The sequence below is a fragment of the Triturus cristatus genome, chromosome 6 (assembly GCF_964204655.1).
Source record: "Triturus cristatus chromosome 6, aTriCri1.1, whole genome shotgun sequence".
NCBI lineage: Eukaryota > Metazoa > Chordata > Amphibia > Caudata > Salamandridae > Triturus > Triturus cristatus.
In genome coordinates, this window is record NC_140589.1 from 1,327,365,025 (window position 1) to 1,327,384,298 (window position 19,274).

The 19,274-nt window shown below is 49.4% G+C and overlaps 1 protein-coding gene across 2 annotated transcripts in view; it reads left to right on the forward strand.

Annotated features, from left to right (window-relative positions):
* The window catches only part of ATL2 (atlastin GTPase 2), a 653,233-nt gene that overhangs the window by 181,652 nt on the left and 452,307 nt on the right, over positions 1-19,274 (forward strand). For both annotated transcript variants that reach the window (XM_085612325.1, XM_085612324.1), the window contains exon 2: positions 7,799-8,046. In XM_085612325.1, the coding sequence (XP_085468451.1) occupies positions 7,799-8,046 (248 nt within the window). The remainder of the gene's footprint in view (positions 1-7,798; positions 8,047-19,274) is intronic.

Genomic DNA, 19,274 nt, shown 5'->3' on the forward strand with positions numbered 1-19,274 from the left:
TCCATTTGTGGGCAGTGTGATGTGGCCTACTCTGTGTGCCATGTCACACCAGCTGTATGCCTGCAAGGTGCTGGGTATAGCAGGTCGACTCTGTCATCTAATCTCCTATTCCAATTAGTGTGGCTCCCCATCACTCCTGTCTCCTGTGCAAACCCCTCGGTCTTCTCTCTCCTGATCATCCGAGGCACTTTGTTCTGGATCGGTATCCCCTCCTGGGTGCTCCCAGCTCTCTAGTATTTCCGCCTATAACTGTGGTATAGGATGCCTCCGGACTCCCCTGGAGTGTTCTCGATGGAGGGCTCTTTCCTCGGCTCTAGCCCTGGTCGTGACTTCTTTCACCCTTGTTTAAAATACTGGTCCAGTTCCCAATTTCCATGCCAATGCGAGTCGGCCTGTTACATTACTCTAATCTTGAGATTTCTATTACAATGGACCGGGGTGGGGGAGTGGTGTATGGGGGTTATTACTTGATTTGTATAATAGTTACAACACAGCAGCTTTCTTCTGTTGGAGAATGTCTAACCAGTTAATTAGAAATTCTGATGCTATAAGCTTGGACTTCCAAGTGAACTTGTTTACTTGGTGTTGTATACAGACTTCCTCTTTCGGCCATTTTCTCGAACTTGAGCTGAAGTTCTTTAATGTCTTTCTCCGCCCATGACAGGGTATATAGTTCAGAAACGCTCAAGCCTATTGCAGTTATTTACCCATGACCGCACGATAATCACCTAAGCTCTTATTTGCAAGATTGGCTTGGTGAAAAAATTGGCTTTTAACCTTTTTGCAGTTTCATTTTTGTGCATAGCAACAAAGAGGAAAAACAAGTTTCTGTAGTTATATTGCAGCAGTTCCTAAATCCATTTCATACCTGGTACTGTGCCTGTTGTTTTTAGGTCTAGCCTAGAACGCACATGCGCTCTCTGGAAAACATGCTCTATTCAATATGTGGGCTTTAATTCCACCCCTCACTGCTGATTTGGTTAAGGGGAGCGTCACTCGCAAAAGCTTGCTTTTTTATGGTGTATTCGCCTTCTATGTCCCGCTTTGTGTCTTGCTCCTCCCCTGGAGTATTTGCCTATTATGGGTATCCTTTCACACAAGGGTTTTTCCCCTTGTGTATGTTTACTTTTTTCTAGTTTTGCACTGCCATCCGTTTCATTATTCACTCCGGTGCCGTCTCCACACCACCACCCACCACAGCTTGTTTATTTCTTTGTTTGCAATTGGCTTCAGCTTCGCCCATTACTTACTCTCCCCATGCCGTCCCACACTCCCCTCACCCCTCCCACAATACTGCTCACCCGCCCCCCACCACCACCTCTCCAAGGTCACTGCTTGTTTGAATGTACATTGGTAAATTAGATATTGGAGCGCTTTACATGAACACCAGTTGCATTACATAAGGTAATATTTCTTTTGTACGCACAGGGATAAGAAGTACTATTTTAATGTTGTGTGAGGTGGCAAACTTTACGGCTTCTGTGCTTTCTTTCAGCATGGCGGCAGCGCGCCTTTTTTTTTCCTTTTGCACAGCACCCACTTGTTTCAGAGCTTCTACTAGTGCTGGGAATTGGAGTGTGGTTAATGGCAGTCCAGCTTCTTCGGAAAGGTGGATTAGCTGCTTTTAGGAGATTCAATGCGGCAGTGTTGGCCTGCGTTTCTTTTTCCACTGCAGTCAATTTTCTTGCTGATATATGCCTGTGCTCCTCTGGTGATGCACGTTAAGGTGCCACTCGTTCAAAATTAAGGAAAGCCATCAACCTTATGTAACCTCCCCCAGTCCCGTGCTTACCTTCTTACATTTCAGGAATATATTCTTCTATTTCTGTTAAGCAAAGTTAAACCAGTTGCAGAATGTAGCTTTTAATTGTTAACTGCTAATATCACGTTTTCTGAAAGAAACACGTTAGATTCCTTACCTTAGAATATCCCAAGGCGTCAGGCTGGATCCGGAAAGATTTTTCATCAGCAGTACCCTTGCGTGTCCGTCGGCGGCGTGATCGCCGGGATGACGTCGTCGGAGTACTTAGACGCCGCCCTCGCGCGCTGACGTCAGTTATTCTATTTTCTGCGCCAGTAAGCGCAGATCCGGGAAGCGCATACCCTTTAGTCACTTGTCGACTAACTTTTTGGAATTTTTTGGTCTCGTTTTTTCGAGTCGACCTAGACTCCTGGTGCCGGTAGGGATACCCGGTTTCAAGCCGTGTGACGCCTGTCACCCACTGATGTCGGTTACCAATCACCACCGTCGGTGTCTCTACTGCCTTGGGGCCGACCATGATGACCAGTCGTGCCCTGACTGCCGGGCCTTGATCTTGAAGGCTAGGCGGGAGTGGTCCCACAAGCTCCTCGAGATCCGGAAGTCTGCTCCGCGCAGCTGGAGGGACCGGTTGCGGAGCCAAAGTCATCACCGCTCATCGGGTTCGAAGTCCTCGCATTCAGGTAAGTCGAGGCACAGTAAGAAGAAGTCGAAGAAGCAACATCGCTCTTCTGACTCCCCTCACCGGTTGCGCGACTCGGCTGAGCGTTTGGGTGGCACCACCCACGTGGCTCCATCGGAGCCGCAGGAGTCGCATCCGGCCCCATACCCTCCGGTCCCTGGGTCTAATGGGACTTCCTCGTGGCCATGAGGAGTCTCGTTCCGCCATTGAGGCCTGCCGGCGTGCCTTCGAGCCCCGCAGGCCCGACTGGGAGTCCTAGCGAGCCGGCGGCTTCGGCCCGGCGCCGTGGTCTACTTCGGTCCCGACGACGCAGGTCCCCAGTCCTGGATCCCAGTTGACGCCGGTTGACCTGCCGACCCCGGCGCCGACCCCTATGGTGCCGCCCCCGGCGCAGTCTTCGGACGACGCCGTCCCCAGTTTTAGTCTGGGTCCGGCGTCAGACCTGCGCCGCCTTCGGCGCCGATGGATGAGCATTTCATCTACCGCCCAGCTCCGTCCTTTCTACCTGTCTACCAGGAGACTGATGACGGGGACGACTAGGATGGCTCTGTGGACCCTCTGGCACAGCAGTGCCAGTTAAGTCAGGACTGGACAGACGAGCTGGGGGATGTCAGTGGTCTCGACACTTCGCCTGACACTGGCTTCATCTTTCCTCCCTCCGTGACTACGAAGGAGGGTGTAACTTATTCTGTGGTGCTGCGCAGGGCTGCCAAAGCCCTTCACCTGGAGCTCCCTGCAGAGGCCATCAGGACTAACCTCCTCACTGAGGTGCTTCAACCGATAGTAAGCTCTTCGGTGCCTCTACTGCAGTTTAATGAGGCACTCACTGATGTTCTGTTGGGCACCTGGTCCAAGCCCGCCACAGTCACTCCTGTGGACTGGACCGTGGCCCGGTGCCACCTCCCTGCTCCGGGCGACCCCAGCTTTCTGTGCACCTCACCCCTGAGAGTCTGGTTATCCAGGCCTCTACGTCCCAGACCGCCTTCCCGTCCGCTCCTCCGGATCGGGAATCCAAAAGGTTGGAACAGTTTGGGAAGAAACTGTTTTCCTCCCTCAGTTTGAGGTTGTGGTCCATTAATACCGCGTGCCTTTTGGACCGTTACACCCACTCCTTGTGGGATACGGTGGCGGACGTGCTGCCCCAGTGTCCTGAGGAGGCCCGGACACGGCTCGCCCAGGCTCTTGCTGAGGGGCGGGATGGGGCACAGTACTCCATTCGATGTGGGCTTGACACCACGGACTCGCTAGGTAGGGCGATTGCGACGCTGGTGGCGATTCGTCACCACGCCTGGCTGAGATCCACGAATTTCTCCAGGGATGTCCAGAGCACACTCATGGACATGCCCTTCGATGGCCGTTGCCTTTTTGGCGACAAAGCGGATAGTGCGCTTGAGCGCTTTAAGGACTCCAGGGCTACGGCCAAGTCCTTGGGCCTCTTGGCCCCGCGCCCGCAAACTTCCGCTTTTCGCCTCTTTCATGGCCAAGGAAGGGGCGCCCCCGCATGTTTGTATAGCCGCAGAACCAGCCTCAACGCGGTCGCAAACGTGGATTCTGCCGAGGCGGAGCAGGGGGACCGAGCCGGTCAGCCCACATCTGCTCCCGCAGCATCTGCCTCAAAGCCTTCCTAGTCCGACCTTTCAGGCTCATTCCACGCCAGTGGGAGGCAGAGTTCGCCATCACCTGCTCCACTGGCATACCATCACGTCGGACAGGTGAGTGCTGGAAATCGTCCGAAGGGGCTACTGCCTCCCCTTCGAGGCAACCCCTCCAGCCATGCCACCACAGTACCACCGCATGTCGGGGGATCACTTGCAACTTCTGCAGGAGGAAGTTACGGCTCTCTTTGCCAAGGGGGCCATCGAACCCGTTCCTGGCCCAGAAGTAGGTTGGGGTTGTTACTCCCACTACTTTCTGGTTCCCAAGAAGGGCAAAGGGGGGCCTACGCCCTATCTTGGACCTCAGGAGCGCCAACTCCTTCCTCCGGAAGGAGAAGCTCAAGATGCTCACTTTAGCTCAGGTTCTGGCTGCCCTTGACCCTGGAGACTGGATGGTAGTGTTGGACTTGCAGGATGCGCATTTCCACATCCCCGTCCTGCCGGCCTACTGGCGTTACCTGTGGTTCACGGTAGGCCACGAGCACTTTCAGTTTACCATGCTCCCCTTCGGCCTCACCAGTGCCCCTCGGGTGTTCACGAAAGTGATGGCGGTGGTCGCAGCTCATCTGCGCAGATTAGGGGTTCCAGTCTTCCCCCTATCTCGACGACTGGTTGTTGAAAGCGGGCTCGCCCCAGGCAGTCGTCTCCCACCTCCAGACTACGGCCGACCTCCTGCATTTGCTGGGGTTCTCCATCAATGTGCCGAAGTTGCATCTGAGTCCCTCCCAGAAGCTCCTTTTCCTTGGAGCGGTTCTGGACTCTGCGCTGTTTCGGGTCTATCCTCCAGAACAGCGGGTTCGGGATATTCAGGCTCTGATTCCGATCTTTCAGCCTTTATCCCGAGTTTCGGTCAGGATGGTCCTACGGCTGCTGGGTCTGATGGCCTCCTGCATCCTGCTGGTACATCACGCCAGGTGGCGGATGCGAGCTCTGCAGTGGGACCTGAAGTTCCAGTGGGCTCCGCATCGGGGGAACCTGTCCGACCACGTCCTGATCTCGGAGTTCACTGCAAGACAGTTGCAGTGGTGGCTCACGGACCGCGATTGGGTCAGTGGCAGATCCCTCTCCCTGCCCCAACCGGAGCACGTAGTAGTGACGGATGCGTCCCTCCTGGGCTCGGTGGCCACATGGGAGAGGCGGAGATCAGAGGCCTCTGGTCTCCGGCGGAGTCCTGGCTCCATATCAACCTATTGGAGCTGCGGGCGATCCGGCTTGCACTGAAGGCCTTCCTTCCCTCTACGGGGAGGTGTAGTGCAGGTGTTCACGGACAACACCACCGCCATGTAGTATTGCAACAAACGGGGCGGGTGGCGTCGTGGACCCTTTGTTAGTAAGGCTCTGCGCCTCTGGACATGGCTGGAACATCAGGGCATCACCCTGGTGGTTCAACACCTGGCGGGCTCTCTGAACGCCAGGGCGGACAAACTCAGCCGCCGGTGCATGATGGATCACGAATGGCGTCCGAACTCTGACGTGGCGCAAGGCCTCTTTCAGCGATGGGGAGAGCCTTGGTTAGATCTATTCGCCACCGCCGAACGCGCAATGTCAGCAGTTTTGTGCATTGGAATTTCCAAGGCCACACTCGCTCGGAGACACTTTTCGTTGCGAGTGGAGTTGCCCAGAGTGCTGAAGAAGATCAGGCGCGACCGGGCCCAAGTCATCCTTGTGGCTCTGGATTGGGCGCGAAGATACTGGTATCCCGAGCTACTCAGTCTGTCAATCGATCCCCCGATTCGACTGCCTCTTCAGGAGGACCTTCTGTCGCAGCAGCAGGGGACGGTCCTCCACCTGAACCTGTCCAGCCTCCACCTCCATGCGTGGAGATTGAGCGGCGACAGTTGATGCCATTTGACTTGCCTCCTGAAGTCTCTGATGTCATTCTGGCAGCCAGGCGTCCCTCCACTAAGACGGTATAAGCCTGCATGTGGAACAAATTTGTGGCATGGTGCAGAGCAAAGGCTGTGGATCCCCTTCCCGCCCCTTTTTCTGAGATTCTCCTCTTTCTTCTTTCCCTGGTTCAGCAGGGCTCTGCTCTGGACACCCTCAAGGGATATCTTTCAGCTGTTTCTGCCTTCTTACAGCTTCCTGATCAGCCTTCTCTTTTCAAGTCCACTGTTGTGGCTAGATTCTTCAAAGGCATTACTCACATGTTTCCTCCTGTCCCTTTCGTAATGCCTCAGTGGAACTTGAACCTGGTGTTAACCTATCTGATGTGCGCTCCTTTTGAGCCACTTCATAATTGTCTTCTTCGTCTTCTGACTCTTAAGACTGCCTTCCTGGTTGCCATCACCTCTGCCAGAAGAGTGAGTGAGCTCCAGGCTCTTTCTTCTAATCCTCCTTTCCTCTCTGTCAATCCTGACAAGGTTGTTCTCAGGACTCGTCCTTCCTTTCTCCCTAAGGTGGTTACTGCCTTTCACATTGGCCAGTCTGTTACATTGCCCACTTTCTTTCCGCATCCCTCGAAAGAGGAAGAGAGGCTCCACCGCCTGGACCCAAAACGTGCGCTCTCCTATCTGGACCGCACGAAACAGTTCCAGGTGGACGACTAACTCTTCGTTGGCTACGTGGGCGCTAAGAAGGGGCGGGCGGTGCACAAACTAACCATCTCTCGATGGGTCGTTTTGTGCATTAAGGCCCGTTATCCCTTGGCTAAGAAGGAACCTCCTGTGGGGCTGAGGGCCCATTCCACTCTGGCTACTACTGCTCTGGGACGAGGACTCCCTCTGCAGGACATTTGTCAGGCAGCTACGTGGGCCTCGCTGCGCATGTTTGCCAAGCATTACTGCCTGGACAGCCAAGTCCGGAGAGACTGCTTCTTTGCCCGTTCCGTTCTCAGGACTTCCTGGTGTGATCTTGGTTTGCAGACCCACCACCGGGGTTGGTATTGCTGGGGTACCTATTCTAAGGTAAGGAATCTAACTAATGTGTTTTTTTTCAGATGCACCAGTTACTTACCTTCGGTAACGATATATCTGTAAGAAACATTAGTTAGATTCCTTACTGCCCCACCCATCCTCCCCGTTCTGCGAACTGATATCTAGGGTTAAGGTCATCCCTTTCAGGGCCCTAGATTCATGGCACCAGTGTCGGTTTCTTGCATGGCTCTGCGTTCCTGGCGTGTAAAGCTATGTACAAGAACGGACGTCAGCGCGCGAGGGCGGCGTCTAAGTAAGTACTCCGTCATCCCGGCAATCACGATGACGGACGCGGAGTCGCAGACGACTCCTTCCGACGCGCAAGGGTACTGTTGACGAAAAATCTTTCTGGATCCAGCCTGACACCTGGGGATATTCTAAGGTAAGGAATCTAACTGTTTCTTACAGATATATCGTTACCGAAGGTAAGTAACTTGTGCTTTAAAACTGTTACTTTTGAAGAGGAAATAAAATTCCAGCGTATTTAATATTTCATGGGAGGAGCATTTTGTTGCCCTAAAAAACAGGCCGTAATGTTTCTCTCGTCCTTGGAATGCCTCTTAAGTCATGGGCTATTGAGCTCAAACGTGAAACTTGGAACATTATTTTTATCTTGATTAGATCAAGCAGCAGTTCTTGCAGTGTCGTTGTTTTAAGTAACTCGGGCATTTGCAGATATGAGTTTTGTGTTTATTTGTGAAGTTCGTCTTAGGCGTGCCTGCTCTACAATTTTCGAACTGCCTTTGAAGTGTTTCAGTCGTTTTTCTATTATTTTATGTTTTTCCAGATGAGGTGTTTATGGACGACACCGAATGTTACTCCGAACCTGGGACCTTTGATTCGCCTCGGCCTGTGCAGATAGTTCTGGCGCATGAAGATGACCACGACTTTGAGCTCGATGAGAGGGCATTGGAGCAGATTTTACTACAAGAACACATACGAGATCTCAATGTGGTGGTGGTTTCTGTGGCAGGCGCCTTCCGGAAAGGCAAATCATTTCTACTGGACTTCATGCTTAGATACATGTACAAAAAGGTAAAATGTGACGCGGCCTATTGTTGCGTAAATTATAGTTTACAATGTACAAACAGGTGCCGATGGCCCAGCGTCTAGGCACAGATGCATACCACTTTTTACGATTGGAGGTTAAAGAAGGTATAGGAAAATGCCTTCATTTTGTAACTTTGCGCTGCAATTGACCTTCGTTATGTCTGTGATAAAGACCCTGGCAATACCCTTGCCCACTCCCCTGCATGTGCCCTAGGTAACGCACTTACTGCTACATTAGAAACTTGGCAAAACCAAAGGAAATGATGGACGGAGTGTTGAACATTGCAAGCACTCGCCCCCAGCCAACTGATCTGGGTTTATTCCATCACCGTTATTTAGCCCACTCTGCCACCCCAGTTCAGACATGGCCATATGCAAATCAGTCTGACCCTGTGCCTCATGGGAACAGTCCAGCCCGAACTGCCAAGCTATGCCTTCCCTGGACCGGAAACAAGCTTCCTAGGGCCGGTTTCTGGCATTTCAGCCGTCTTCAGCCAGGCTTGCTTGAATCCAGTGGCAAAGTGAGCAAGGGACTCACGTCTGAGCATACCCTGCCAACTTATGGCGAACAAAGCAAAACCAAAGGAATGCCAGAAACCGGTCCTAGGAAGCTTGTTTCCGGTCCAGGGAAGGCATGGCTTGGCAGTTCGGGCTGGACTGTTCCCATGAGGCACAGGGTCAGACTGATTTGCATATGGCCATGTCTGAACTGGGGTGGCAGAGTGGGCTAAAGAACGGTGATGGATCAAACCCAGATCTGTTGACTGGGTGTGAGTGTTTGATTGGTTCTGATGCTCCGTCCATCGCCACCCCCTTTTGTACCACATTAGAAACTTGGCAGTTTTTAGAATTTTTTTTTTTTAATAAATAGCCTAATCAATGCCACATTAACAATCTTGTTAGCTTGGTTTTGTATTCCCTATGGATCTTTGTGATCAAAGTTAAGTTCACATGGTGAAACCTATATCTGGTGAATTTGTTTCCTCATTTGGAGATGTATGGCATTCGTCAAGTTTAACAAATCAAACTCGGAATGCCTTTTGATTAGGCAGCCTTTCTCGTTCCCTACAGTTATTCTTTACTTTCTTCCCTGCCTCGTTTATCTTATTTGTGCTGCAGACTCAGTGATGCTTAAAGTAAAAGCCACCTATTGCTTCTCCACACCATCCCCTTCCCTTGCATTCTCACGGCTCTCCAAAAACCTCTTTTTCTTTGCCCTCTCTTCACATTCTGATTTAACTTCTACTCAGTGACTTTCCCATTTCTCCTCATTATTTTTCTAAAACCACTCCTCCTTTCCTCTCACTTTGTAAGCTGCCTTTAGTTCTGGCTTAGGCTGTTGTTTTTTTTTTTTAGGACCTTATGTCATCTCTTCAAAAAAGTACGGTATGAAATGCATATTATGGGCTTTGGTCAGGCACTTTGAACCGTTGGTTTTTATGCATTTTTCATTGTTTACCCTAGATTGAATGGGCTGTCTAAGGCCATGACATTTCATAGACTGTTACATTGTCCCTTGGGTATTCCCATTAGGTTTTGATGAGTAGCCGAAAGAGTCTTTTTGCTAGACTTGAGCTTGTGTGTGTTCTTTGATGTATTTACTTTGCTGAAACAGAATTTGAATTGCTAATTTTACAACTTAAACTGTTTAGATTATACTTGCTTTTTGGATTAAGTTTGTTATAAATCAGTGCTGCTTACTAAATTCGTTTAGCAATTAACTTACTGGGTTTCTTTATAGGAAAGCGGAGTCTCCCAACTATCACAAAACTCACCATACACATTCCCTAAAAAAAATCCAGACTTGCTGACTGTGCCAAGGCTTGTTTCTGCATATTTCCCTGTCACAGTAGTCCGTTTTTTCCTTAAATGTCTTCAGTCTTGCATTATAATTTAGGTTTTCTCTTCCTGCACCTACACCCCCACTTTACACCTACCACGTTTTCTCTGACTTTTTCCATCTTCCAGCACCACTCTGATTCCTTATCCTGTCTTTCCCTTTTTTCTATGCTGATGTCCAATCTCTGCACTCTTAAAGATTTCTCTTTATATCCGTGGTAAAAATAGAATATACTGCACAGACTCTAAAGTCTTTCCTTACTTTTTTCCATCGTTTGCATTTCTAATGATCTGTTTTGCATAGTTTGGCAATTTGTGTGCAGTGGGAGTTATTTTAGTCATGATCTGGACCTGGGAAATTTGTTATTTTAATCTTTTTTTCTTTTTCTTTTTTCTCGCTATTTGCTAATGGCATTTAACCAAAACACACTTGGCTGACTGGTGTCAAAATCTTCGTATTCGCCATATTATCTTTTTCCGTTCTATGCAACTATGTTTAATTTGCTTTGAAACCATCCACGTTAAGTATCCGCAAAGTGGTTTGCACTTACCATGTAGGGATCTGAAACATACTGCATGCTCCAAGGAGGGCTGTAGCATGTTTTTTTCTATTCCATTCCATGACCCATGTCCCAATCATTTAAAGGTTGGTCGTTTGATCATATATAGCCTCTACCACCCTTCGTTTCACTCCCCTACCAAATCGCGTTTTTTGTTTTATTCACATTTGTACATGAATGCTTTCAGATATCTTACTAGGCCCGATTCGCAACATGTTTAGGAAGAGTAAGCTTGCAAGAATATTTCTTCCATTACACTTATAGAGCCCAATGGCAGATAAGGGCAGTCTGACAGACGCTAAAGTAGTTGGACAAAGGCAGTTCTTCGCTGAAACGCGTTACAGCTAAATAAACCTGCAACTGTAACCGGAGTGCTGGCACTAAATTCCCCAAGGGATTTGTGTGTGTGTGTGTGTATCCTCTTTCAGACGAAGAGAACACTTATGTATGGATAAATATGTGTGTGTTTATTGGATAGGAAGATCTAGATATTCACTGAGAAAAACGGAAGGTCACAGGGGCGTTACAGTTGTGCTTAGATTTTACACATACAAAACCATAGAAATAAGGCAGTTATAGTTAGTTATCGCAAGTGACTGTTATATCTGCCCTAAGATAACCATAACACTCGCCCCTGCCATGCAGTTTCCTTATCAATAATTTTACAGCAAATTCTGCAGTGATATTATCAGTGATGTCATGAGTAATGTAATAAGTGGGGTAATTGGCAGTGCTGGTGAGAACAAGAGTTAGTTACCATAGGGCACGAGTTATAGTTACTGAGATAACTAACTGCAGAATTTCTATGGTTTATGGTTTTGTCTGTGCGATATCTGAACCTAACTAATGTCCTGTAAACTTTGTTTTATTCAGGGCGGCCAACCCCCTACATGCAGCCAACCTCATGCTACTCACAGCCTTTGGCTGTGCGTGGCTGACTGCAGGGCCAGGCCTACGACCAATCTCCCGCATGCACTGCCTTTGGCTGTGCATAGCGAAGGGTTGCCCACAAGGTCTGGCCTGTAGCTGGGCTCTGTGGCCCCCCCCCCCTCTCCCAGGCAGCCAACCTGGGAGGGAGGCACGCAGCCCCCTCCCTGCACCGAGTTTGGAACAGACTACCCCATCCCTTGGGCCGGCACATTTTGTAGGGGAGGGGGGACACGTGTACCCCCACCCCGGCTGCTTTTGACTCCCATCCCCGGGACCCACCACTGTAATTATGGGGGTGGGGGCACGCTGCACCCCTCCCTGGGCAAATATCGCCGCAGGATACCATCCCCAGGGGCCGCCAAAGAACCGATTGGTGCCCACTCGGGGCATCCACAAAACCGTTGTGGACCATGGTGGGGGCCCCCTCAAGGCACCCCTGGCCTGCTTCCCACATCCAGCGGGAGCTGGCATTGCTCCTGCCCACAGGGAGCAGCTAAGTATACTTCTCCCTGCGCGTGGGAGCAATATTTAGTTGGTTTTTTGTGCCTGCATCACTGCTGGCAGGGAAACTGCTCAGAAGTCTGCTCCCAGCAGGTGGGAGCAGTTTTAAAGTGGGGTCTTTGAAATTGCTCCTATCAAGCGAGAGCAGACCAAATTTTCCCTGCCTGTGCTGGCAGAGAAATTTAGGTCCCAGGGATGAGGTCCCCAGGGCATAGTTGGAGCCAGCCCTGGGGGAAATGGGCTCTGGAAGGCCACCCTCCCTCCAGTTGCGGCTGGGTTGAATGGGATTGGGTCCCTGTTGCCAAAATCAGCGCGGGGGGGGTGGGGGGGGGGGTAAATCAGCGCGGCCCCTTCCTCCCCATTGCTAAAATGTCCAGGTCTGGGGGGGGGGGGCGGGGATTGGGTTTCTGGGCCAAAGGGGGCTGCGTGCCCTCTCCCCCAGTATAAGGCCAGACCCTGGGGAATGGGACCTCGAACCAAAATCTGCCCCAGGAGGGAGGCTGTTCAGCCCCACCTAATACATTTTTGCTGTGCACCAGGGGATGGGATCCCTTGGGCGGAATTTGGTCTGGGGAGGGACGGGCACTTGTTACGCCCTCTCCATAATATGGGGAGAACCAGGCACGGTTAACTGCGCTTATTCAAAAAAACATTTTTGGGGGTGGGCTGGATGGTGTTAGGTTATTCCTACCCTACCCCTTGTTGTTTAAAAAAAATTAGTACATTTTTTACCTTCTTGGGACTTGTGCCAATTCCCAATATGGCTGTGAACGCTTCCTGGTTGAAGTAGTTGCAGGCAATCAGATCTCACCATGAGATCTGTTGGATGCACAAACCCACTGCGTCTCTAGATATACATAAATCCTTTATCTTTAATAACTCCAACTACGGAATTGATTTACCCCACTCTTTCTGTACTAAGATCTAGCTTTCTGAAAAATGTGGTGTTATTCCGTTCAGCGGTTCGAGCTGTAGTGGTGTTTAAAATCCCTATGGGAAAGTGCAGGGGAGAAATGCATTTTGGGACCCCCCCCACCCCACACTTTCTTAGTGCCCGCTTGATGAATTCCCCCCCCCCTCCCCCTATAATTTTCCAAACAGAAGCTGAAGTGTTATTTGTTTTATATAGCACAAGCGTGACCCAAAGATATCCGAGCGCTTTACAATAAGCACCAGTTGCGTTACAGACTGACACATTCATGTAAGGCACTGGGAGACTAAATGATTTGCCCAGAATCACAAGATGTTGAGCATCCCTGCCGAGACTTGAACCCAGTTGCCCAGCTTTGAAGGCGACCGCTCTGCTCTAGCTGTTAGGCCACATTTTGTGAAGATTCACTCAACAACACCAAAGTTATTAGCAAAAAAACACTTTCTCTATGGAAACGAGGTCCTAACTATAACTACCTTCTGGGGACCGCCAGTAAGTAATGTATATCTATATCCATATATATATATATATTGGCTAACACAAATCCGGTACAATTGTCTGTTAAAGAGAGACCTAAATCAAACAGTCATGGAGGTATATTTATTTGAGCTTAGGCCTGAAAGATGCAAAGCATTTCAGCTTCCAAGCATATTCTGACAGACACAGCTGGCGCAATCCATTTATACCGTTTTAACTTCATTGGCATATATTGAAATACCTGAGTCAGACGTGTGCACAAAAACACGTAGATCTGAAAGAAACCCGTTAGTTATAGATTCCTTAACTTCTATATTCCTTACCTTAGAATTACTCCCAGGCGTCATACTGGATCTGGAAAGTTTTTTCGTCAGCAGTACGTCTCTTCGTTGGAAGGTGGCATCGGTCGACGTCGCGTTCGTCATTGGCGCCTTGTCGCCGGGATGACGTAACGGCAGCTACTTAGACGCTGCCCTCGCACGCTGACGTCAGTTCTTTCTTTTTCCGCGCCAGCCAGCACGGATCCAGAGAGAGTAGTACCTCCAGTCACTTTTTGACTGACGTTTTTCTCTAGTTTTGTCGACTTCTTTTCTGAGTCCATCGACTCCTGGTGCACGAGGGATGCCTGTTTTCAAGGCCTGCGGTTCCTATACCTGACTGATGTCTGTAACGGATCTGCGCGGCGTGCGTCTCTTTTGCCTGGAGCGTGACCACAACAGAGTTGTGCTCCGTCTGCCGGTCGATGGCGCCGAAGGCTTTGCGGGTGCGTTCCTGAAAGGTGCTTGAGCACCGGCAGTCGGCTCTGCGCCGGTCGAGGGACTGGTCGTGGAGCCATCACTACTCGTCCAAGTCATAGAAGTCTTCGCACTCTGGGTCGGGTAAGTCGAAGCACATAGAAATTGAATAAGCTTAGTCGCTCTTCGACTTCTCCCAGTCGGTCGGCTGACGTGACGAGGGATGTGGGCGGTGCCCCTCCTTCTGCTCCGCGCGCGGAGCCCGAGGATTGGACTTCGGGCTTCCCTCCCTTTCCGGTACCCGGAGCGACTCCCGCCCAACTTTGTATGTTCTATGAAGCGATGCATGCCATCTTTGGGCAACCCGAACCCACGGGCGTGCCTCCGGGCCCAGTGGACTCGGTTGGGGGACCTAGTCCTTCTCCGCCATCGGCTCTGGCCCCAGCGCAGCTAGATCCCAGTGGATCCAGGCCTGGATCCGAATCAGTGCCGGTTGACCTGATTACACCTCCGCCACTGCAACCCCAACAGGCGCCAGTTGTGTCTCCGGCTGGTGTCGACCCGGAGCTGAACCGACGTCGCCTGGGATTTTTGTGCCCCTCTTAACTCCTGGGGTCCCTTTTTGCCCAGATTGACAACCTGAGGAGGAGGACTGGGAGGGGATCAGGTGACCCTTTAACTGATCCGATGGAATCTGAGCAGGACTGGAGAGAGGAACTGGGGGATGCCAGTGGTCTTGACGCCTCTCCTGACCGTGGCATGTTGTCTCCTCCTACCGTGGCTACGGAGGAGGGAGCGTCGTACACATACTGGTGTTGCGTAGGAGGGCCGAGGCCCTCAACCTCTAACTTCCTACGGTGGCGGTCAGGACTAACTCCTGACAGAGGTGCTTCAACCGGCGGCGAGATCTTCGGAGCCCCTGTTGCCGTTTAATGAGGCCCTTACCGACGTCCTTTTGGGCACGTGGTCCAGGCCCAACATGGGGGCACCCGTGGATAGGATGATTGCCAAATGCCACCGCCCGGCTCCGGGCGACCCTGCTTTCCTCTCCCAACACCCCACCCCAGAGAGCTTGGAGGTCCCAGCCCCCACTTCCAAGAGCGCGTTCCCTACCGCTTCACCGGAAAGGGAATCCAAGAAGCTGGACCATCTTGGGAAGAAAATTTTCTCTTCCGCTAGTTTGGGACTGTGGTCGGTAAACACCACATGTCTATTGGGCCGTTATTCCCACTCTGTGTGGGATACGGTTGCGCAGGTGCTGCCCCAGTGTCCGGAGGACAAGGACACCACGGGGCATGCCCAAATGACCCTCCCATACCTGGGCTTAGAACATCTATAATGTATGAACAAATGATATAGAGGGATCAATCTCTCATTTATTTTTGCTCAAGAGACTGAAAATTATCTTGGCAATATACTTTTTATTTTAGCAAATTCAACCATAATTTATCAGGTGCAAATATTCGTCGGCGAGAAACAAAATTATCAATACATTCACAATTACCCAAGTACAAAACTAGACAAACTAATCACAAATAATCACAATTAAATTACAAAACACCTGTATACATGAACATATATACAACATACATTCCCCTAACTACTTATTCATTGTGTACACTTCTACATCTCCATGATACATTCAGAGGTAGTCCTATTGGCGCCAGAAGTATCAATCATCTATCGCAATCTATTATGTGCGCCGAATTACTAGTGCTTAATCAAAGCAATGGGTGGGCTCCTCCTTAATCTGTATGTCGACGCGGTCGCGTTTCAGCCTCCAATTTCTTATAGGCTTCCTCAGGACAGGGTACACTCTATCTACAACAATGATTAAGGTTACATAAATGTATAATGGAATCAGCAATGGCCTCATTCATCTGTCTCGGTGTCTTACGGTAATGAATTGTTACTTGTAAAAGACTGCTATCAATATCCTTTAAAGCATTTTATCCCTAATCACCAGACAAAGCTTCAATACCTCTATATGTATGATTCATCTATTGGGCCCCTCATCTTCGTTTCGTAACTCCCCGTACCAGCAAATCACTACAGGGAAAGAAAAAACTGTGTGTGTGTGTGTGTGTGTGTGTGTGTGTGTTTCGGTTCACAAAACTTTATTCGGATACACATAGTATCCACTAAAGTACGACAATGGTTAAAAATGACAGGGAAAAAAGTAACAATACATAATAGTTAGAATTACAGTTGTATAAACACAATATCATAAAATTCGGATGACCGAATAAAACGAGTCCTCAATAATAAATAAATCACGAATATATAAATCCAATCGATGGCTAAGAACTGTCCGTACGTGAATAAAACTCAGTGATTAGACATTTTCTTACGCGCCCTGGTGGCAATTCTCAAAAATATGCTTAGACGAAAAACTAGGTCTTCATCAGCCAAGGCAAACATACATGAATAAGCAGAAAGCAAACTAATAGGCCAGCTCTTATTAAAAAATGGGAAAAAAGCCACTTGATATATTTCATGTAATATTTGAAGAAAAACAAAGTGTTGAATTGATTGGCCACTCACATGGACAGGGTAGTGAATCGAGTTTCGGATGATAACCCAATGGGAAACGCAAAGCAAATTTAACTGTCCCAGCCCTCAGGCGGATGAAGAGGCTCCTTTCCCACCGACTCATAGGTTAGGTGAGATAATTTGGTAGGGGGTAGCAGTGCAGTTCGTAGGCCATGTAACTGGAAACAGTAGGTTTATTTTATTCCGACACAGTTCTTACGGTGCTATATAACGATTAAGAGCGCTTCTAAGTTCTTTTATTTACAGTTTCTGCTTCACTAGGATTTAAGAAAATGCAGCCCTTATTGACTCTGCATAAGCTTTGATACACTCCAGATAGCCAAGGAATATCCATCCCCTTCTCACACTTCAAACAGTCTGTTATGATGTTTTTAGTTAAGTTAGCTGCCTGATTCTTCCAGACTGATAGCCGGAAGAGAGCTGGACGAGCGCGTATAAAATCAGATATATAATTTAAATTCAATTCCCTGTGGCAAATGTATTGTGGGGGTCGAGATTGGGATACTCAACAGCTTTCTACAAAACCGGTTTTCTTCCTGCTGAATGCAGGAAATATCTGCAGTGCCCCAAATCTCTGCTCCGTACGTGGCCACAGGGACACATTGTAATTTAAAAAATGTTAAATAGCTAAAATAGCACCTGTATTCTTTGGGCGGGGTAAACTAAAAATAGAATTAATAGTCTTTGAGAACTTGCTCATGGAGTGAGTAAGATGCTCCGTGCAGGAGCCGTTAGCAGCAAAGACTACTCCGAGATGAGGAAATTTACAGGTACTTGTCTATTTTTGATTGCTGGCAACAATAGAACTAAGCAGGCGTTTTCTAGGGCCACAGGACATTAAAAATGATTTTTTTAAATTTACGCACAAGTCCAAACTATCCATGAATTTAACAAAGGACTGTACTGGGATACGTAGAGAATTAGGTGTGCGGCCTATAAGAAGCGCATCATCTGCGTAAATTAGTACAGGAAGAGGTTTCCCGAGAATCCTAGGGACATCTTGGGTCATAGGTACCAAAGACTTATTTAGGCCATTAATATAAATAATAAAAAGGAGGGGGGCTAGGACACATCCCTGCCGGACCCCCCCCCCCCACCCCCCCCCTTCCGACCTTAATGACTCGCGAAACCTCTCCCCCACAACCTATCCTCACCTTAGCCTCGAGGTCTTTATGGAGATATGCCAGAAAATGAACCAGTGGCTCATTCAGCCCATAGGCCAGTAGGATAGCCCACAGCCTTGATGGAGTGTACCCCTGTCCTGAGGAAGCCAATAAGAAATTGGAGGCTGAAACGCGACCGCGTCGACATACAGATTAAGGAGGAGCCCACCCATTGCTTTGATTAAGCACTAGTAATTCGGCGCACATAATAAATTGTGATAGAAGATTTGATACTTCTGGTGCCAATAGGACTACCTCTGAATGTATCACTGAGATGTAGAAGTGTACATAATGAATAAGTAGTTAGGGGAATGTATATGTTGTATATATGTGTTTTGTAATTTAATTGTGATTTGTGATAAGTCTGTCTAATTTTGTACTTAGGTAATTGTGAATGTATTGATTTTTTTTTTTTTTTTCTCGCCGACTAATATTTGCACCTGATGAATAATTGTTGAATTTGCTAAAAGCAATAGTATATTGCCAAGATAATTTTCAGTCTCTTGAGCAAAAATAAATGAGATTGATCCCTCTATATCATTTGTTCATACATTACCAGTGTCCGGAGAAGGCCCAGACAGTTCTCTCCCTGGCTGTCACTGCCAGGAGGGATTCAGCCAAGTTTACCATCCGTTGTGGGCTGGATACCGCCGACTCTCTGGGCCGAACAATTTTAACGTCAGTAGCACTTCGTCGCTACGCCTGGATGAGTTCGGCTGGCTTTTTAGGGGATGTCCAGAAAACCTTGATGGACATGCCTTTGATGGCCATTGCCTTTTTGGTGACCAAGCGGACAACGCTCTTGAGCGTTTTAAGAACTCACGGGCTACGGCCAAGTCCTTGTGCCTCGCCAGCCTCCCAGCGCAGTCTGCTTTTCGCCCCTTTCGTGGCTACGGAAGGGGTGCCCCACTACGTCCCGCCCAGAGCCACAGGCCACAGCAGGTTGCCCAATCTTTGCACGGCCGGAGACGTGGGAACCAATGTCAGGGTTCTGGGGCCCAGCGGAAGGGAAAGTCCACCAACCCCCTTCTGCAGCAGCCTCCAAACCCTCCTAGTCCGACCTTTCAGGCCCATCAAATGCCAGTGGGCGGCAGGATTCGCCATCACCTCCCCCACTGGTGCACCATCACGTCTGACAGGTGAGTTTTGTAACTATTCAGAAGGGGCTACTCCCTCCCCTTCGAGACTACCCCTCCAGCCATGCCACTGCGATACCACCGCATGTCGGAGGATCATCTGGACCTTCTCCAGCTGGAAGTTACGGCTCTCTTGGCCAAGGGAGACATCGAGCGCGTTCCTGTCCCAGAAGTAGGTCGTAGTTGTTGTTCCCACTACTTTCTGGTCCCCAAGAAGGACAAGGGCCTGCGTCCTATCTTGGATCTTAGGGACGTCAACCGCTTCCTCAGGAAGGAGAAGTTCAAGATGGTGACGCTTGCTCATGTCTTGTCTGCCCTTGGCCCGGAAGACTGGATGGTAGCGTTGGACTTGCAGGACGCTTATTTTCACATCCCCGTCCTGCCGGCCC